General features: G+C 35.7%; 3 protein-coding genes across 3 annotated transcripts; all 3 read left to right on the top strand.

The window, feature by feature from the left end:
* Window positions 1–4,480: 4,480 nt before the first annotated feature.
* LOC113651962 (olfactory receptor 142-like) lies at window positions 4,481–6,443 on the top strand. The gene has a single exon (XM_047805826.1). The coding sequence runs from the start codon at window positions 4,819–4,821 to the stop codon at window positions 5,761–5,763; it is 945 nt and encodes a 314-aa protein (XP_047661782.1). The 5' UTR covers window positions 4,481–4,818; the 3' UTR covers window positions 5,764–6,443.
* A 1,849-nt stretch (window positions 6,444–8,292) lies between these two features.
* LOC113651964 (olfactory receptor 142-like) lies at window positions 8,293–10,682 on the top strand. Its single transcript, XM_027160951.2, has one exon. The coding sequence runs from the start codon at window positions 8,787–8,789 to the stop codon at window positions 9,720–9,722; it is 936 nt and encodes a 311-aa protein (XP_027016752.2). The 5' UTR covers window positions 8,293–8,786; the 3' UTR covers window positions 9,723–10,682.
* Window positions 10,683–17,204: 6,522 nt separating this feature from the next.
* cbr1l (carbonyl reductase 1-like) lies at window positions 17,205–19,275 on the top strand. Its single transcript, XM_027160952.2, has 4 exons — window positions 17,205–17,595; window positions 17,698–17,878; window positions 18,182–18,305; window positions 18,855–19,275. The coding sequence occupies exons 1-4, from the start codon at window positions 17,307–17,309 to the stop codon at window positions 19,092–19,094; spliced, it is 834 nt and encodes a 277-aa protein (XP_027016753.1). The 5' UTR covers window positions 17,205–17,306; the 3' UTR covers window positions 19,095–19,275.
* The last annotated feature ends 578 nt before the right edge of the window (window positions 19,276–19,853 follow it).

A 19,853-nucleotide genomic window follows, 5' to 3' on the forward strand; every position in this document is an offset into this window, starting at 1 on the left:
TGTAGACGGCATTTGACGGAAAGACGCTGGATGAGTTCTGTGTTTCTGTCGCGCTGGAATATCCACAGTTGTTGAAAGCCGCGTTGGATGTACTCATGCAATTTGGACCAACATATTTATGCGAAAAGACATTCTCCGTGCTGACTTACATTAAGAATAAACACATGTCTTAATGTGGAAGATGATCTGCGGGTGGCGATCTCCAAAATTGAACCTAGAGTGGACCACAGGTCATCAGCAGTCTAATATTGGGGGTCGCGGTCTGAAAAGTTTGGGAACCCCTGCTCTATACCTGTTTTCTTAGTAAAGTTATATCCTAAAAAGTGTTCTTATATTCTCATACTACCGCTATACAGATGACATGCAACTCAACTCAACTATGCTTCCATCCCTTAGACACTACTGTTTCTGTTCAGTTTTCAGCACGTCTGGCTGATATTTCCTCATGGTTGCCAGCTTAACAGTGGAAACTTAATCCCAACAAAACCAAGCTCCTGTTCATCCCAGGTGATTCATCACCATTTCAATGATCTTCCCTTTGACTAATGCAAATATCCTTGGGGTAACATGGACAATTAACTGCCCTTTTCCATACACTTTGCTTATTTGATATGTTTGTATATCATTTACGATGCCAGAAAGCTTCATCCATTTATATCTACACAGGCCATTCATGAGTGTTTTCCTCTGAGCACAATTTGACCTCTGTAAATGATCCAAAATGCAGCTGCGTGACTTGTTTTCAACCTTCCAAATTTCTCCCACAACATCCCTTTGCTGTGTTCCCTTTACTATCTAAATTTTTTTTAAGATTTAAAACACTAATGCATGCCTACAAAGCAAAAAAAAAAAGGAACCGCACCCAAACACCTCAAAGCTTTTTTCACTCTCTGTCCCCATTAGGTTCTCAAGCACTGCTTGACTGGTTCCCCTTCTTTCAGGGTACTAGGTAGATAAGTATAAAGTCTCTTCTCTATTCGGGCACCTAGGTGTTGGAATGAATGTCCGCTAGATGCCAGAACAGCTGCTTTCTTCAAACAAACATGTAAAGACAAACATCTTTTTAAAATGCATAAACTAGCTCTTTTTTGTTAAAAGATATGAAATACAAACTATAAATAAGAAATATAAAATATAATTTTTCCTACCCGAGTTTTGTATTCAGTCATATGGTTCACATTTGTATCATATCTTGTCCTTTAGGGAACGTAACATTTAGGATAAAGTCTGACAAATAAGTGAGTTGATAAACATGTTTATCAGCTGTGATTACTTGGCCAACTTCCCCATTCCCAGGGAGGCAATTTAAAGTAACCACTGATGGTCTATGAACACCAAGAGAGCAAATTGAGCCCTCAGTGGACAGGAGCAAAAGGCTAGAGGATGGCTTCAGGATATAATCACCACCTTTGAGAATCACTGATATTGCAACACTGTTTGAACTGCATGTAATCAACAACAACAGCAATATTATCTGCATATTGAAGGTCAGCAATGTTTATGGTGATACATGTTTTTCTGTTACACTTAAGTGATCTAAAGTGGTATTTTATTGATAAATAAAATTATGCAGATTATGATAAATAAAAAATACAATTATGCAGATGTGACACAGTGAGTTCAGGTAAACCTAAAGTAAAATAATTTGTCATGTCATAGTTATTATTTTTTGCCTATACAGTATGTGATGCTGCTGGCTAAAGAAACAATGGCCTATACAGTATGTTTTAGGCCCCATGACCCTAAACCTTCTGTATCCCTCAGTAAACAAACATAGATCTTGGAAAAGGCATAAAATCATTCCTAAATCTTACTGAAATTTACTGGGGTAAATGGTATGAGAGCTGAACAAAGAACTAGTGGCAAATCTGACAGAGCTTCATACATCCTTCAAACAGATGAAAGAAGCTAATAGGACAATCATCTCAGAAATACTCTATTAATCAAGCCCGTATGGTATCTTTACTGGCATAAGGCAGGAACTTAAAGGGCTTTTAGTGTCAGGGCCACCCCAGGTAATTTCCCCAGACCACCAGTGAGCACTCTTACACTTTGTTAAAAAGCACTTATAAGTTGCCATGATGAAAACCATGCAATTATCTCTTATTTGGAGACCTGAGTTTGAATATGCTATACTATCAAGGCCTTCTCAGATATATAACTACCAGTGGCAGCTAGTAGGCTTTAATATGTCTCTGCATCCATAGATCCAAGTAAGAGCAGGAAAAAACTTCCAAATTCAAGCAGACAACATTAGTATGGTCTGTCATCACATAGATAGCTAAATTTCACTTAAGGAGATAGCTAGACCACAAATTAACAAAAATACTTAAATAAATAACACAAGTAATCAAATATAACTTTATACAAATGATTTCTATTTTTACAGATACAATAACGTCATACAAGTTGTGTAAAACAGGTACGGATTAGGTTACTTAACCAACCACTGCTGTAGGGCTAATCCCTCTGTAGCAATATGTTGAAGCTTTGAAATGTCAATCATGTTCATTATTGTTCAAAGACTGCTTGTCAAACCCTTTTGATAGGTATTCCAATCATCATTTGGGGAAGCTCTGTATCTGGGATGGACAAAAGTGCATTGACTATGCAGCTTTATAATGTGTCTATATTATTATTTTAGCTATTTAAATTTTAACATCATCAGCAATTTGTCACTGTTCACTTATATAACAAAATCTCTTTCCAGTGGATAGTACAGTCTGCATGAAAATATTATTTTTAACTAGTAGAAGGACCTCTGTTAGAATTTCATTGACAGCTTCAGTGTGATTCTATGGCACATACATATACTGTACTCTGTGTTATATGGGAGGATATATTAAATAGGCTACTAACATTTTGGGTCCCACACATTTAGATTGTTTTTTTAATTTATTGATAGAACAAGCTAGTTATCTGTCAACACCTGCACTACTGTTCAACAGTTTGGGATCATTTGGAAATTTCCTTGTTTTCCAAATGTGCACAGGGCCTCCCCTTTTTGGTGTTTGGTTTATAATCAGTTTGCATTGTTTTATGAAGGGAGTAGTTAACACAATGTTAAGATAAGTCTTTAACATTAAAAGAAAGAAAGATAGACCATTTTGAGCCTGTAAAGAAACTCACAATTCCAGATGCTCCAAATATTAAACTAACCTAAAGAAGTCCACTTTAATCAGTACAACAGTTTTTAGCTGTGCCAGCACAATTGCAAAAGGTGACATAACATAACATTCATTGAAATTTAGCAACCATGTTTGCAGCTTAGCTGCTTTGTAGCACTTGGCAGACAGTACCAATTTATTGACTTAATTATGAAAAAGCAATGTTTAATATTTAATGAAACAAAACAGAGAATTAAATAGAAGACCAGGCCCACATTTAATGAAATAAATTTATTAAATAAATTAATTAAAAAGAACACAGAATGATATATATACTGTACATACCCTAAAACACCAACTGCTACTATCTCTGTATTGCACTGCACATACAGGGTTTTCTGTTTAGGGTCAAGTGCTACTGAATGATTAAAACTATTATTTTTGAGTTCTGAGTTGAGGATGATGTTTGCAGTACTCCTATAATCAATATGAAAAACTCACACGTGCATTACACTTCCCTATTGAATGATTCTCTTTCAATGTCCAAAAGATAATAGCTGGACTTGTGAACAGAAGAATGTCAACACAGTAAATTACCTTTATAAAGCTCTCAACCTTTAAATAGAAAAATGTAAAGAGCCATAAAAAGCCCACTATAAAATACATTATGTTATTCACTTGTTTTTCAATAGGAATTAATTAATTAAGTTTTGTTCATATCTACTGTATATGTGCAAATCTACTGTATATGTGCATAACTGTATATGTAATTACCAAAAACAGTAGTGTCCAAGTGTAGCTTGACATGCGGTTCTCAGCAGTTGAATGTTTTGTCTTTTTATATGTATATAATTATGTGATCTCTATATATAAATGAACATGTAATTTCTTTGTCGATTGTGTCTTGCCTCTTCCCCTCTCAGTTTTATCCAACCTTGCCACCCTCCTCTGAGTTTACAATCTTTAACAACTTATAACTAACGGTCTTTTTTTTTGTTTGTTTATTTTCACAAGATGACATGATGGAAATACTAAGAGACATCTAACAGGCCACAAGAGATGGTAGTATTGTAGACCATCCCATTTTTTTTAAGCCATAATAATCAGCATGTTAGCCAAGAAACTCATTTCATTAGAATATTCTCCTTCTCTGCATTTCTCCAAAAAGGTGAGACAACTGCTTAGAGTGAAGGTTATATATTTCCATGATCATAAATGAAAAGTAACAACAGATCCATAATACAGTTGAACTGAACTATTTAATTGATATTTGATGATGGAATTATTAAATAGAATTGTCTTACATAGAAACTTTCATTTACAAAACAAAATTTATAAAACAAAAATCAGACATGCTAGTAATTGGTGGGAGAATTAAAGTCAGTACTTTTGATTCTAATTTTGATAAGAGATTTTTCTCTTATCTATAAAATCTACCAAGGTACTCTTGTGCTTCATTATAGCCACTATAGCAATTTAACAATTAATATGTTATTTTATGGTGTATTGGAAGAACTATAACGTTTAAGAAGAGTCTTATCTGAGGTACACTGGCATGAAAATTTATATTATACAGCATCTTTATACACTACAACAACATCATGTTTTAGATGTGAAAATATTCAAACAGATCATATAAAGTATTTTTTTAAATATCTGCATTATAATTAATGTTTATTTTTCTTCCTTCTGTAGCAAAGGTGAAAACACTATGGAAAATCGATCAACTTTTACCACATTCACTCTGAATGGCTACTATGTAATGGACCAACAGAAGCATTTCTTTTTTATTATTTTTCTCCTACTCTATGCTACAATTGTTATCTTAAACTCACTTCTCATTGCTGTGATCTATTTTGAAAGAACACTGCATAATCCAATGTATATCTTTGTATGCAATCTGTCATGTAATGGCATCTATGGCAGCACAAGCTTGATTCCTCATCTGTTATTTAATCTCACTATTGAGGAGCATAAGATATCTTTAACAAATTGTTTCATACAAATATACTGTTTACACACTTATAATATCATTGAACTAACTATATTGGCCTTAATGAGCTATGATCGTTATGTTGCTATTTGTTACCCACTTCACTATCATTATATGATGTCGACAAAAAAGATGCAGGCATTTATATTTTTTGCATGGTCTTATCCATTAGTTACTTTTCTGATATATGAGTCATTCACGATGCGCTTAAACTTTTGCAGAGAAATTATAGATAAAACACACTGTGTCAATTTTGAACTCATAAAACTATCTTGCACAGACATCACTATCCACAGCCTAATTGGACTTGGTACAATGGCTTTTTACCTTATTCCACAGGTTCTAATAATTTTATTCTCTTATGCATTGATTTTGCGTGTTTGCATCTATTCTTCAAAGGAATCCCAAACCAAAGCCCTCCAAACATGTACGCCTCATCTTCTTACTGTTTTGAATTATTTTGTCGCAGTATTTTTTGAACTAATACAAAGTCGGCTAAATTCAAGGTATTTGTCTTACGATTTCCGAAATTTCATGTCTTTATATTTTATGATATTTCCTCCTCTGTTAAATCCAGTTATCTATGGCATGAGTGGTCAGGTTATAAAGAAACATATTCAAAATTTTTTCTTTGTTAAAAAAGTGTCTGCCTTAAGATATTAAGACAGGGTGAAAAAATTCACAAGCTGTTCTTATCTCTGTTTTGTCTTTTATTTTTCCATTATTATTCATTGAGGACCAATTATGTTTCTTCTACTGTATATGGATATCCAAGTAAAAATGACTTTAATTTAATTAACTCGCAAATGCATTGCTTCTAAGAGCCACTTTTAATCGTAACCTTTCAGGCCAGTTTTAACATTTTTGCATGTTATTGCCTGTGAAATACTTCAGATGCATTTTTGTTAAACCTGATGTTTAACTGAGCTCTTGTAGAATTAAATTTGTTTGAATTGTCATTTATTTCCTTTCACATATTTAGCTGTTCTTTGTGCTTCTTGATATATTATTTTATTTATTCTCTATTTTGGTTGACAATTAACTCATCTACAGGGCACAAGGAATGTTTAGGTTGACCAAATTGATGTCATATTTTTCTGGTGCCTTTTAGTGGCCCAACATCTTTTTAAGACATTATTTTACTTGCCATCTATCATCTCTTTATACCTGTGTTCATTTGTAGTTGTTTTTAGTATCAATGTTACAATAAAAAAGAGAAAATGTAGCAAATGTTAGTACAATCGCAGTGTTCATGTTTTGGACCACACAGAACTACACTATATAACATATGTTTTGTCCACACCTGACTGTCACTTCTTTACCTTTCCCTAAACATCACATTTCAAAACATTTAATATGGACTTTGTCCACCACTTGCTGATCGGACAGAGAGGCAGCCATGTCATCCTCTAGACGGAGCTCTGTGCTGGAGACTCATCATGAAATGGTCAACACCTGCACTACTGTTCAACAGTTTGGGATCATTTGGAAATTTACTTGTTTTCCAAATGTGCACAGGGCCTCCCCTTTTTGGTGTTTGGTTTATAATCAGTTTGCATTGTTTTATGAAGGGAGTAGTTAACAAAATGTTAAGATAAGTCTTTAACATTAAAATAAAGAAAGATAGACCATTTTGAGCCTGTAAAGAAACTCACAATTCCAGATGATCCAAATACTAAACTAACCTAAAGAAGTCCACTTTAATCAGTACAACAGTTTTTAGCTGTTCCAGCACAATTGCAAAATGTGACATAACATAACATTCATTGAAATTTAGCAACCGTTTGCAGCTTAGCTGCTTTGTAGCACTTGGCAGACAGTACCAATTTATTGACCTAATTATGAAAAAGCAATGTTTAATATTTAATGAAACAAAACAGAGAATTAAATAGAAGACCAGGCCCACATTTAATGAAATACATTTATTAAATAAATTAATTAAAAAGAACACAGAATGATATACAGTAATCCCTCGCCACTTCACGGTTCAAGTTTCGGGGCCTCAGTGCATCGCTGATGTTTCAAAAAAAAATTAATCGAAAAATAAAGATTAAAAACGGTGTCCCAGGATGCCAGACAAAGAGAGAAACTCTCTCAGAGGCTTTGTACATACCCACGGGCACTCAGACAAGGCACATGATTGGTTCCCGGCACGAGATCTGAGCTGATTGGCTGCGCATCATCGCATCCTCTACCAGCTTCTTCCCTTGTTGTATCTCGCCACTCTCGTTGACTCACGCTCTCAACTGTGTCTCGCGTATTGTGTTCGAAATTAACTTTTCGTTAAGCCCTTACAATGCCTCCTAAGTGCCGTGCCCCTGTGAAAGATTCCTCTAGTGAGCCCAAGAGGAAGAGAAAGATGATGACCATCAGTGAAAAGGTCAAACTTAGGGCCAATCCTACTTCGCGGATTTTCACCTATCGTGAGGGGTTCCAGTCCCCATTAACCGCGATAAACGAGGGATCACTGTATACTGTACATACCCTAAAACACCAACTGCTACTATCTCTGTATTGCACTGCACATACAGGGTTTTCTGTTTAGGGTCAAGTGCTACTGAATGATTAAAACTATTATTTTTGAGTTCTGAGTTGAGGATGATGTTTTCAGTACTCCTATAATCAATATGAAAAACTCACACGTGCATTACACTTCCCTATTGAATGATTCTCTTTCAATGTCCAAAAGATAGCTGGACTTGTGAACAGAAGAATGTCAACACAGTAAATTACTTTTATAAAGCTCTCAACATTATTTAATAACCTTTAAATGGAAAAATGTAAAGAGCCATAAAAAGCCCACTATAAAATACAGTATGTTATTCACTTGTTTTTCAATAGGAATTAATTAATTAAGTTTTGTTCATATCTACTGTATATGTGCAAATCTACTGTATATGTGCATAACTGTATATGTAATTACCAAAAACAGTAGTGTCCAAGTGTAGCTTGACATGCGGTTCTCAGCAGTTGAATGTTTTGTCTTTTTATATGTATATAATTATGTGATCTCTATATATAAATGAACATGTAATTTCTTTGTCGATTGTGTCTTGCCTCTTCCCCTCTCAGTTTTATCCAACCTTGCCACCCTCCTCTGAGTTTACAATCTTTAACAACTTATAACTAACTGTCTTTTTTTTTGTTTATTTTCACAAGATGACATGATGGAAATGCTAAGAGACATCTAACAGGCCACAAGAGATGGTAGTGTTGTAGACCATCCCATTTTTTTGAGCCATAAATATCAGCTTGTTAGCCAAGAAACTCATTTCATTAGAATATTCTCCTTCTCTGCATTTCTCCAAAAAGGTGAGACAACTGCTTGGAGTGAAGGTTATATATTTCCATGATCATAAATGAAAAGTAACAACAGATCCATAATACAGTTGAACTGAACTATTTAATTGATATTTGATGATGGAATTATTAAATAGAATTGTCTTACATAGAAACTTTCATTTACAAATTTATAAAACAAAAATCAGACATGCTAGTAATTGGTGGGAGAATTAAAGTCAGTACTTTTGATTCTAATTTTGATAAGAGATTTTTCTCTTATCTATAAAATCTACCAAGGTACTCTTGTGCTTCATTATTCTAAACAGATGATGAAAGTATTTTTTTAAATATATTTTATAATTAATATTTATTTTTCTTCCTTCTGTAGCAAAGGTGAAAACACTATGGAAAATCGATCCACTTTTACCACATTCACTCTGAATGGCTACTATGTAATGGACCAACAGAAGCATTTCTTTTTTATTATTTTTCTCCTACTCTATGCTACAATTGTTATCCTAAACTCACTTCTCATTGCTGTGATCTATTTTGAAAGAACACTGCATAATCCAATGTATATCTTTGTATGCAATCTGTCATGTAATGGCATCTATGGCAGCACAAGCTTGATTCCTCATCTGTTATTTAATCTCACTATTGAGGAGCATAAGATATCTTTAACAAATTGTTTCATACAAATATACTGTTTACACACTTATAATATCATTGAACTAACTATATTGGCCTTAATGAGCTATGATCGTTATGTTGCTATTTGTTACCCACTTCACTATCATTATATGATGTCGACAAAAAAGTTGCAGGCATTTATATTTTTTGCATGGTCTTATCCATTAGTTACTTTTCTGATATATGAGTCATTCACGATGCGCTTAAACTTTTGCAGAGAAATTATAGATAAAACACACTGTGTCAATTTTGAACTCATAAAACTATCTTGCACAGACATCACTATCCACAGCCTAATTGGACTTGGTCTAATGGCTGTTTACATGATTCCACAGGTTCTAATAATTTTATTCTCTTATGCATTGATTTTGCGTGTTTGCATCTATTCTTCTAAGGAATGCCAAACCAAAGCCCTCCAAACATGTACGCCTCATCTTCTTACTGTTTTGAATTATTTTGTTGCAGTATTTTTTGAAATAGTACAAAGTCGGCTAAATTCAAGGTATTTGTCTTACGATTTCCGAAATTTCATGTCTTTATATTTTATGATATTTCCTCCTCTGTTAAATCCAGTTATCTATGGCATGAGTGGTCAGGTTATAAAGAAACATATTCTGAATTTTTTCTTTGTTAAAAAAGTTAAGCCTTAAGAAATTGAGATTTGTCTGGTTTTGTATCTTATTTTTCCATTATGTTTCTTCTACTGTTTATGGATATCCAAGTAAAAATGACTTTAATTTAATTAACTCGCAAATGCGTTGCTTCTAAGATCTACTTTTAATATTAACCTTTTAGGCCAGTTTTGACATTTTTGCATGTTATTGCCTGTGAAATACTTCAGATGCATTTTTGTTAAACCTGATGTTTAACTGAGCTCTAGTAGAATTAAATTTGTTTGAATTGTCATTTATTTCCTTTCACATATTTAGCTGTTCTTTGTGTTTCTTGATATATTATTTTATTTATTCTCTTTTTTGTTTGACAATTAACTCATCTACAGGGCACAAGGAATGTTTAGGTTGACCAAATTGATGTTATATTTTTCTGGTGCCTTTTAGTGGCCCAACATCTTTTTAAGACATTATTTTACTTGCCATCTATCATCTCTTTATACCTGTGTTCATTTGTAGTTGTGTTTAGTATCAACATTACAATAAAAAAGAGAAGCTTGTGAGTAGCAAATGTTAGTACAATTGCAGTGTTCATGTTATGGACCACACAGAACTACACTATATAACATATGTTTTGTCCACACCTGACTGTCACTTCTTTACCTTTCCCTAAACGTCACATTTCAAAACATTTAATATGGACTTTGTCCACCACTTGCTGATCTGACAGTGAGGCAGCCATGTCAGCCTCTAGAGGGAGCTCTGTGCTGGAGACTCATCATGAAATGATGCTTGGAGTTCTGCATTTGGAAGCCATCCTGTCAGCCTCTAGAGAGAGCTCTGTGATGAAGGTTGTCCTGTCATTTTCATCTTCACATGGGGCTAGGAACTCTTTGCATTTGAGGCCACTCCAGTAGCCCGAGCAAGTTCTTGAGTGTTGGAGGCTACCCTGCCCATCCCTGGAGGGATTCTCGTGGCAGAGAATCATGAAAATAATCAGACCTGTCAGCAAAAGAATATCAAGTCTACCAGATATTTTTGCTTAAAAACAAACTAAAATAAGATTGTAAAAGGTCCCTAAATTTAAATAAATTTAATTTAATTTAATTATTAAAATTATTTTCAATTCAGTTTATTTGTATAGCACTTTTAACAATTCACATTATCTCAAAGCAGCTGTACAGAAGTATAGAGAAATAATTTAAATAAATAAATAAATAAATAAAGATAGATAGATAGATAGATAGATAGATAGATAGATAGATAGATAGATAGATAGATAGATAGATAGATAGATAGATAGATAGATAGATAAATGTTTAAAATAATATATATCTATCCCTATTCTAATGAGCAAGATGGAGGCAACAGTGGCAAGGAAATACTCCCTGAGATGATATAGGGAAGAGACCTTGAGAGAAACCAGAGTCAGAAGGAAACCATGGTTCTGGAGAAACATCTCATTTCACTATGTACTGCGTCAGCTATATATTACAATTTTTCTCTCTCTCTGTTGATCTATGCCACTCCTGAGCTCCCAGTGTTCCGAATTCTTAGCCTGATCATTTTTTCTTACAGAGCAACTTTGTCGATCCTGATGTTCTATCGCTGGCTAGAGTCTCGTTGCCCGGTTGTCACCTTGTCAGGGATTGATCTGGATGGTCAGCCAGTGTCTCATGGGATTGTTGTGAATGAAGCTGCCCGGAGACTGTCATGCCTTCTTTTGAACCAATGTTGTGTCAGTCACCTGTATGGTCTGGTCTTTATTAGCAATCAGGTCTGTGCTGAACTCAGAGTTTACGATGACCCATTAGGAGCTCTTAGTTGCACTTTTATAAACTGTCTTAGAAATGACATTATTTACATTTACACTATTTACTGTAGAGTGTCACCCAAATGAGGATGGTTCCCTTCTGAGTTCCTCTCAAGGGATCTTCCTTGCCGCCATCGCCTCTGGCTTGCTCAATAGGATAGGTATAAATATATAGTATTTTAAATTTTAAGTTAATCTTTTTAAAATTAATTTTTCTTCTTGTTTTTTATTATTATTATTATTATTATTATTATTATTATTATTATTATTATTATTATTATTTCTTTTTCTCTCTCTCTCTTCTGTTTCCATGCTTCTGTAAAGCTGATTTGAGACAATGGGAAATTGTTAAAAGCACAATACAAATACATTGAATTAAATTGAATATATGGTTGAAATGACAATAAAAGCTTCTTGGCTTGGCTTGACTTGACCCCATGCCCATTTGAGTGAAACTGGACATTAAATAATAGAAATGAAAATGTAATTTCTGCAACAGTTTATAATAGTGAAACCAAGAGGAACTAATGGGTCAGCACAAAGTTCACCATGGACCCAACACTAATTCCTTCCTGCTAAACTCTTCAAATGATTGCTGATAAAGACAAGACCATACACAACAATGGTTCAAAGAAGGCATGACAGTCTCTGGGTGCCCCATCCAAAGCAATCCCATGAGTCACTGGCTGACCATGTAGATCAATTCCTGACAGAGTGACCACCAGGCCAAGAGGTAGAACCTCAGGATTGACTGTAGGATTGACAGGATTAAAGTAGGTCTGTAAAATGAGATGATCAGACTAGGAACTCTGAACACTGGTAGCTCGGGATTGGCATGTATATCTTAACAGAGAGTGAGAGAAAGAGAGAGAGAAAATTTAGATTAGGGTTGAAGAAGATTATATACAGGTGCATCTCAATAAATTAGAATGTCGTAGAAAAGTTCATTTATTTCAGTAATTCAACTCAAATAGTGAAACTCATGAATTATATAAATTCAGTACACACAGACAAAAGTAGTTTAAGTCCTTCTGGAAAGTATGTTCATTTGCTGTATATGTACTCAATACTTGGTAGGGGCTCCTTTTGCTTTAATCACTTCCTCAATTCGGCATGACACGGAGGTGATCAGTCTGTGGCACTTCTGAAGTGGTATGGAAGCCCAGGTTTCTTTGACAGTGGCATTTTTTGGTCTCTTGATCTCTTAGATTCTCTATGGGGTTCAGGTCTGGTGAGTTTGCTGGCCAGTCAAGCACACCAACAACATGGTCCAACTTTTGGTGCTTTTGGTGTCAGCATCTTTAAAAAGTTGGTCAGCAGAAGAAAGCATTAAGTGCTTTAAAATTTCTTGGTAAACAGGTGCAGTGGACCAACACCAACAGATGTTATTGAACCCCAAACCATGACAGACCATGGAAACTTAAAACTGGATTTTAAGAAACATGAGCTTCTCCACCTTTCCTCCAGACTCTAGGACCTTGGTTTCCAAATGAATTACAAAACCATCTGAAAAGAGGACTTTGGACCACTGGGCAACAGTACAGTTAAAATAAGATAAGATAAGATAAGATAAGATAAGATAAGATAAGATAAGATAAGATAAGATAAGATATACCTTTATTTGTCTCTATACTTTATTTTATTTGTCTCACAATGGGGAAATTCCACTGTTATAGCAGCCAAGAGTAATAAAATGCAAATATATAAAAAGATATACAAAATGTATAAAAAAAAGATGTATATTGCACATAGGTAATATTCCACGTTTTTCAAAATTTCTGTTATTGCATGTTTTTCAAAATTTCTGTTATTGCACATGATTAAAATACTTTGTTACTTTGTTATTGTTTATTATTGCAGTTAAAAACACTAAAAGTGTGTATTATGGTACATTTTTACATTTACAGCATTTGGCAGACGCCCTTATCCAGAGCGACATACATAAGTGCTTAAATCTCTAACATTGGATACATTAATGCTGGTTCACTAGGTTACATACTTAAGATACCATGAGTTTAAAACATTTGTTCAAAGTTACAATGAAAAAGTGTCAAAGGTTTTTTTTTTGTTTTTTTTTTGTTTGTTTTTTTTTAAATGCAAAAGATAAGGAAAGAAGTGCTAGTTGAAGTGTTTCCTGAATAAGTAGGTCTTCAACCGGCGCTTGAAAATAGCCAGTGACTCAGCTGTCCGGACCTCTAGGGGAAGTTCATTCCACCACCTTGGTGCCAGAACAGAGAAGAGTCTTGTAGTATACTTGCCTCTTACCCTGAGAGATGGTGGAACCAGTCGAACAGTGTTGGTAGATCGGAGGTTGCGGGGTGCAGTGCGAGGAATGATGAGGGCTTTGAGGTAAGAGGGAGCTGGTCCATTTTTGGCTTTGTAGGCCAGCATCAGTGTTTTGAATCGGATGCGTGCAGCTACCGGAAGCCAGTGGATGACTATGACTGGTTCACTGGGAGCAGCTTTGATTGTAAAGTCTAATAGCAGCAGGGAGAAAAGCCCATCTGTATCGCTCCTTCAGACACTGAGGATGTAACAGTCTGTCACTGATGGAGCTGCTCAGAGCTGAAACCATTTCATACAGGGGGTGAGAGTCGTTCTCCAGCAATGATGATAGTTTTGCTACCATACTTCTTTCTCACACCTCCTGTACAGTGTTCAGAGGAAACCCCAGGACTGAGCTGGCCTTTCTGATCAGCTTGTCCAGTCTTTTACTTTCTACAGTAGAGATGCTGCTACACCATAGAATATGGCTGAGGCCACCACAGAGTCAAAAAAGTTATTCAGTAGCTCAGAAGAACTAAGAACTAAGAACCCAGCTAAGTTCTTCTTCTCCTTAGCCCAGCTAAGATGCCTCTGCCATCTGTGGTTCAAGAGTGGTTTAACAAGAGGGATAGTACAACTGTAGCCAAATTCCTTGACATGTCTGTGTGTGGTGGCTCTTGATGCCCTAACCACAGCCTCAGTCCATTCCTTGTGAAGTTCACCCAAATTCTTGAATCGATTTTGTTTGAGAAGCCTCTCAAGGCTTCAGTTCTCTCGGTTGGTTGGGCATCTTTTTCTTCCACACTTTTTCCTTACACTCAACTTTCTGTTAGCATGATTGGATACAGCACTCTGTGAACCGCCAGCTTATTTGGCAATGAATGTTTGTAGCTTACCAACCCGGTGAAGGGTGTCAATGATTGTCTTCTGGACAACTGTCAGATCAGCAGTCTTCCCCATGACTGTGTAGCCTGGTGAACCAAATTGAGAGACCATTTTGGTGGCTCAGGAAACCTTTGCAGGTGTTTTGAGTTGATTAGCTGATTTTTGAATTGGTGTGTTTTTGGTAAATGTGAACCAGAATACTTCAGTCTGTGTGTACTGAATTTATATAATACACGAGTTTCACTATTTGAGTTGAATTACTGAAATAAATGAACTTTTCCCACGACATTCTAATTTATATCATCCCAGAGGAACATCCATGAAATGCATTCTAGCACAGTCTACTGGGACTTCAGTAGAGAAATAATAAACACACTGAATGTGAAAATGCCCAAAGAGTAATCTTGTTTCTGGTGTGCTTGTTTTTTACTTTTACCTAGTCCTACTGTTTGTTTCTAACTTGACTTGATCTGTTTTTTATTTACATATTGTATATGTCTGCAAGCTTTTAGGTCTGTGTACGTTTTGCTATTTGATGTTATAAAAAAAATTACACTGAAAAAGAAAAACAGATGCTTATTTGATTTGATAAAAAAAAAATAATGCGTTAAATAATTAGTAAAAAACAAATGGATGTTGTCCAGAGCCGATACTGACCTCACTGGGGCCCTAAGCATAATTCTGTTAGGGGCCCTCCTACCTGACCCATGAGCCATGTAAACCCTTTGCCACACATTCACTCACTGCTCCCACTACAAACCTCCCTACTTTTAAAAAAGTTTGCTCCCTCTCTCGGTCAAAGAGTAAAACAATACAGAATTAAATGAGGTATAAACAAATCTTTATTGAATGGAATATTCTAAATAGAATTTTGAGTTGAATTTAAGCAAGTGAATTTAAATGTAATTCCTGATATCAAAAATATGGTTACTACTAGAGATCACACTCTTAATATTTACATTTTAAGTACTGAAAACTGAATACTTGATATCAAAAATCCATTTCATGTGAATGTATAAAAGCTAAAATAGCTTGCCATACCGTATCACTGTGTTTTATAGTATGCATGAGAGCAATACTCGATCCCTGATGTTTATTATTTACTGAGGGATGTGCATTCATATTGACCTGGCATTATGCCCATTCCAATGTAAATCCATTGGTTTCCATATTGCATTAACGTTGTTGTAACCTTGATTGAGAGACTATAAACATTGTCATTTAGGAGTGTTATCACGCTACTTTTTGTACTAGTCCCCACACAGATGTTGCTGCTGGAAAGCGCGCGTGTCATTTTGTGCACGATTGCATGCGCAGCGCGGTTATCGTGCTGCCATTTATAAACACGTTTATTCACTGAAATGTTCATGCAATGAATTGTTGTGTGACTGATAGGCCACGAGATGCACTGGCAGCACTGCACAGCTAATTTATCTAGTCAGATAGAGAATCACCTCAACTTTACTGTTATTTGCTCTTGCTGACATCAAACTTGAAGAGAACAAAAATTTACCTGATTGCTGTTCTCGCATTTCACTCTCATTTTGTTTCCTTTTTTCTTTTCATGGCCAGATGGATAGCTCCGCTTCATATTGTCATCTACACATTAAATATTAACACGCGCTGTAAAATGAGGCAGGTGGAGGCGGGGCCTTGCATAATTCGCGGGGATCTACGCAACTCGCGTAGTGTGCGTATAGGGCCGATCGGCTCTGATGTTGTCAGAGTAAGGTGTGCGCCAACCGGCATCTCCACAGGCAAGCTACTGAAGCTAACACCGCTCCAATTGGTCATGGAAATTCATAGCTTTGGAACATTAACTCAAACAATTTTAGAGATCAAATCAAGTAAGTATCACGAGAATATGGAAAAGCAAGAGGGTTTTCCACAAGAAATATCAGAAAATATCTGCTCTAGAAATTTCCTCGTCCCTGGCTGACACTCTTTTGTTGTTTCGGAAAACTAGAGAAAATTATACCAAAAAGTACACGGACCGTCCACCAGGGGGAGGAGCTGTTTTCGTCATCAGAATAAACAACTTTATTATATAATATACAGAATATACAACAAAATTGCCTGTGTGTGATTTTTAAAAAATCTAATTTATAGGATACTGATAATTGCATCAGCTATCAGCAGTGCATTAGATCCTACTCTGTACAATATTTGAACCAATTTGCTGTTGCAAAAACACACAATGTAATATAGTTTTTCTTTGTGACTTGAGCTTGGTGGTGTTAGAATGTAACATGTGTTGAACTAATCAGTAAATGACAACAAAGTTCAAAAAAGTGGTTGAAGTTATTGATGATCAAGTGGAATCACAACAGTTAATGAATGAAAAGATTCACAATTTTTTATAAATAAAAAGGTTATTAAATGTTGGCCAATTTTCATCAATAAATAAATGTGAAACTTATACTGTTTGTTATTTAGTTTTAGGACTTAGATAAAGATCTGATCACATTTCAGGTCAAATCTAGGCAGAAATATAGAAAACTGTAAAGAGTTTACAAAGTTTCTAACGCTAATGTATGCGAGTCGGCTCTCAACATAAATGAACCGGTTCAAAGAACCGAGTCATTCCTAGATGACGTACGATCGACTCAAATTACACTCTATAGGTATAGTATAGTTAGTGAATTGCACAGGTAGGAAACATGTCTACAAAGGTCGCTGTAGTCACGGGAGCCAACAAAGGCATCGGACTGGCCATAGTGAAGGGACTTTGTAAAGCAGGGTACAGCGGTGATGTTCTCCTCACCGCTCGCAATGAGGCGCTGGGAAAGGAGGCGCTCGAGCTGGTGAAAGCTGAGGGTTTCCAAAATGTCGTCTTCCATAAACTCAATATCTGCGACCAAAGCAGTTGCCTGGCGCTTGGAAAGTTTCTGAAGGACAAATACGGAGGCCTGGACGTGCTCATCAACAACGCAGGAATCGCTTACAAAGGTAGATGAACATGTTTATCTAGTGCACGTTAAATGCTTCGGTGAATTTACTAAGAATGCACGAGCACAATAGTGAATACATGACGTGTTGTCTGTTTATTAGCGAACGCCACTGAGCCGTTTGGGGAACAAGCTGAAGTCAGCATGCGCACCAACTTTTGGGGGACACTGTGGGTGTGTCGTGCTCTGCTCCCACTGCTCAGGCCTAATGCTCGTGTGGTCAATGTGTCCAGTTTTGTCAGCAAGCGGTCTCTGGATAAATGTAGCCCAGAACTTCAGGCAAAGTATGTAGCCTAACAACATCACTTATCAGTAACCCTTTGTTTTTTTTTACCATGTTACTTCCTCATGTACGTGTTCTATTGTATCTCATTATCTTTTTTATAATCATATTGTTGTTATTTTTATTTATAACTGTCAATAGAAGATTTTGAAGAAATAATTAAACAAAGAAAATGAAATGTTCAAAGTCTGAACTTTTGATAACTTTTTGGGTCGATTATGTTTTCATGTATTTTTGTCTGCCACTGAATGTATAGTATGCCTTTCAGTTAAAACACATTGTGATGATAATCTGTTTGTGTCAGGTTGAGAAGAACAGACCTGTCTGAGGAGGAGCTTTGCTCATTGATGGGGGAGTTTGTTACTGCAGCACAGATTGGAGCTCATGAGGCTCAGGGTTGGCCGGACACTGCTTATGGTACCACCAAGGTACTGTTCACAGGCAGAAATTTGTTTGACAGTGTGACCCATTTGATATTATCATCTAACTGTAATAAATAAAATAAAGAAAGAAAGAAATTCAGATATTATGTAGATAATTATGGTATAGTGTTATGCGAGAAGTAAAAGCTGCACAAGGTAAGAACCTTAGAGTTACTATTCAATAATTGTTAATTGTTAATAAGTGTCTTCAGTAATGTAAATGTAATGTTAATAGTCTGCAAGGTCATGTTTGCTTTAGTAGATGAATGATTCAAATATGACTAAAAACAGGTGTAACACTGCAGATAATATTACAGTGTGATTTCTTTTATGACTATGTTTTCAAGCCATACACACCCATAAACTTTGCACTTTGGTTTGTTTAATAATATAGAGATTATGTGTGGTGTGCAAACAAACCAAAAGCATGTGCTTTGATTGAGGCTTAACAAATAGACTAATGTGAAAGCTCCCTTCCTTAGTTTGATGCTGTGTATCAAACAGTTAATTCAGCAGAACAGGGTTAAAGGTAACTATATGCTGTGACTCTTTCAGATTGGAGTGACTGTTCTTTCAAGGATCCAGGCACGGGTTCTTAACGAAACCAGACCCGGTGATGGCATCCTTCTCAATGCTTGTTGCCCAGGCTGGGTTAGAACAGATATGGCCGGTTCAAATGCCCCCAAGAGCACAGAGGAAGGAGCGGAAACTCCAGTGTACCTGGCATTGTTGCCAGAAGGAGTCAAGGAGCCACATGGACAGTTAGTTTGGGACAAAACTGTGCAAGAATGGTAGAAAAATAAAGCATAAATGATGTAAACAGAATAAAATGTACTAAAATTAATGATCAATTTTAACTGGAAAGGCCTGTATCAATTGTTATACTTTCTTTACATGATGATAACGATATTGTTTCTGCCATGAAATATTTTTACTACAGATAAGTTTGATAATAAAATGGCCAGATGTAATGTTATTAATGTGTCTTATTTTGTTCAGTTTTCTTGTCCTTTCTGTGTGACAAATCGCTTCATGCTGAACGCTGAGTTATCCCATATGATAATCCAGAATAAATATAGAAACTACAGTATATTTGTAGTGTAGTTCCTACTCTAGAAGAGCCCTATGTAGGCTCCATGAGTAGATGATAACCGACATTCAGAGATCATTTTTATCTTTCAAAAAGCCATTCAATAAAAGCAATAATAATTTGACAACAGAAAATTGTTCCATTGTGTTTTATTGATAATTTGATTTGCCAGAAATCTCCTCAATTAAGTTTCCTCCATGGGAAGGTCTTCAGGACAGAGGAGTTTGCACTTTGTGGCTAATCTGTATCATGAACTGCAATTTTGTCTGATCTTCAAATAAGAACAAAGAGTGGCTGGGCAGGGAATGTTTAAGATATTATATCATAAGCGATAAGTGGAAAAACAATCTCCAGGGTCCAGTTGTTCAAAGGTAAACTGATCGGATTTTGGTTATCGGATTGGATTAAATCTTGAAAATGGGTTGTTCAAAAGGGAAAGAAGGAATCTGAAATCTGATTAGATT

This window comes from Tachysurus fulvidraco, chromosome 21, assembly GCF_022655615.1.
Source record: "Tachysurus fulvidraco isolate hzauxx_2018 chromosome 21, HZAU_PFXX_2.0, whole genome shotgun sequence".
Taxonomy (NCBI): domain Eukaryota; kingdom Metazoa; phylum Chordata; class Actinopteri; order Siluriformes; family Bagridae; genus Tachysurus; species Tachysurus fulvidraco.

Coding starts and splice junctions, on each gene's coding strand:
- LOC113651964 (XM_027160951.2), top strand. CDS start 8,787: ATGGAAAATCGATCCACTTTTACCACATTCACTCTGAATGGCTACTAT.
- cbr1l (XM_027160952.2), top strand. CDS start 17,307: ATGTCTACAAAGGTCGCTGTAGTCACGGGAGCCAACAAAGGCATCGGA. Junction 17,596..17,697: donor CGCAGGAATCGCTTACAAAG/GTAGATGAACAT, acceptor TCTGTTTATTAG/CGAACGCCACTGAGCCGTTT. Junction 17,879..18,181: donor AGCCCAGAACTTCAGGCAAA/GTATGTAGCCTA, acceptor TGTTTGTGTCAG/GTTGAGAAGAACAGACCTGT.
- LOC113651962 (XM_047805826.1), top strand. CDS start 4,819: ATGGAAAATCGATCAACTTTTACCACATTCACTCTGAATGGCTACTAT.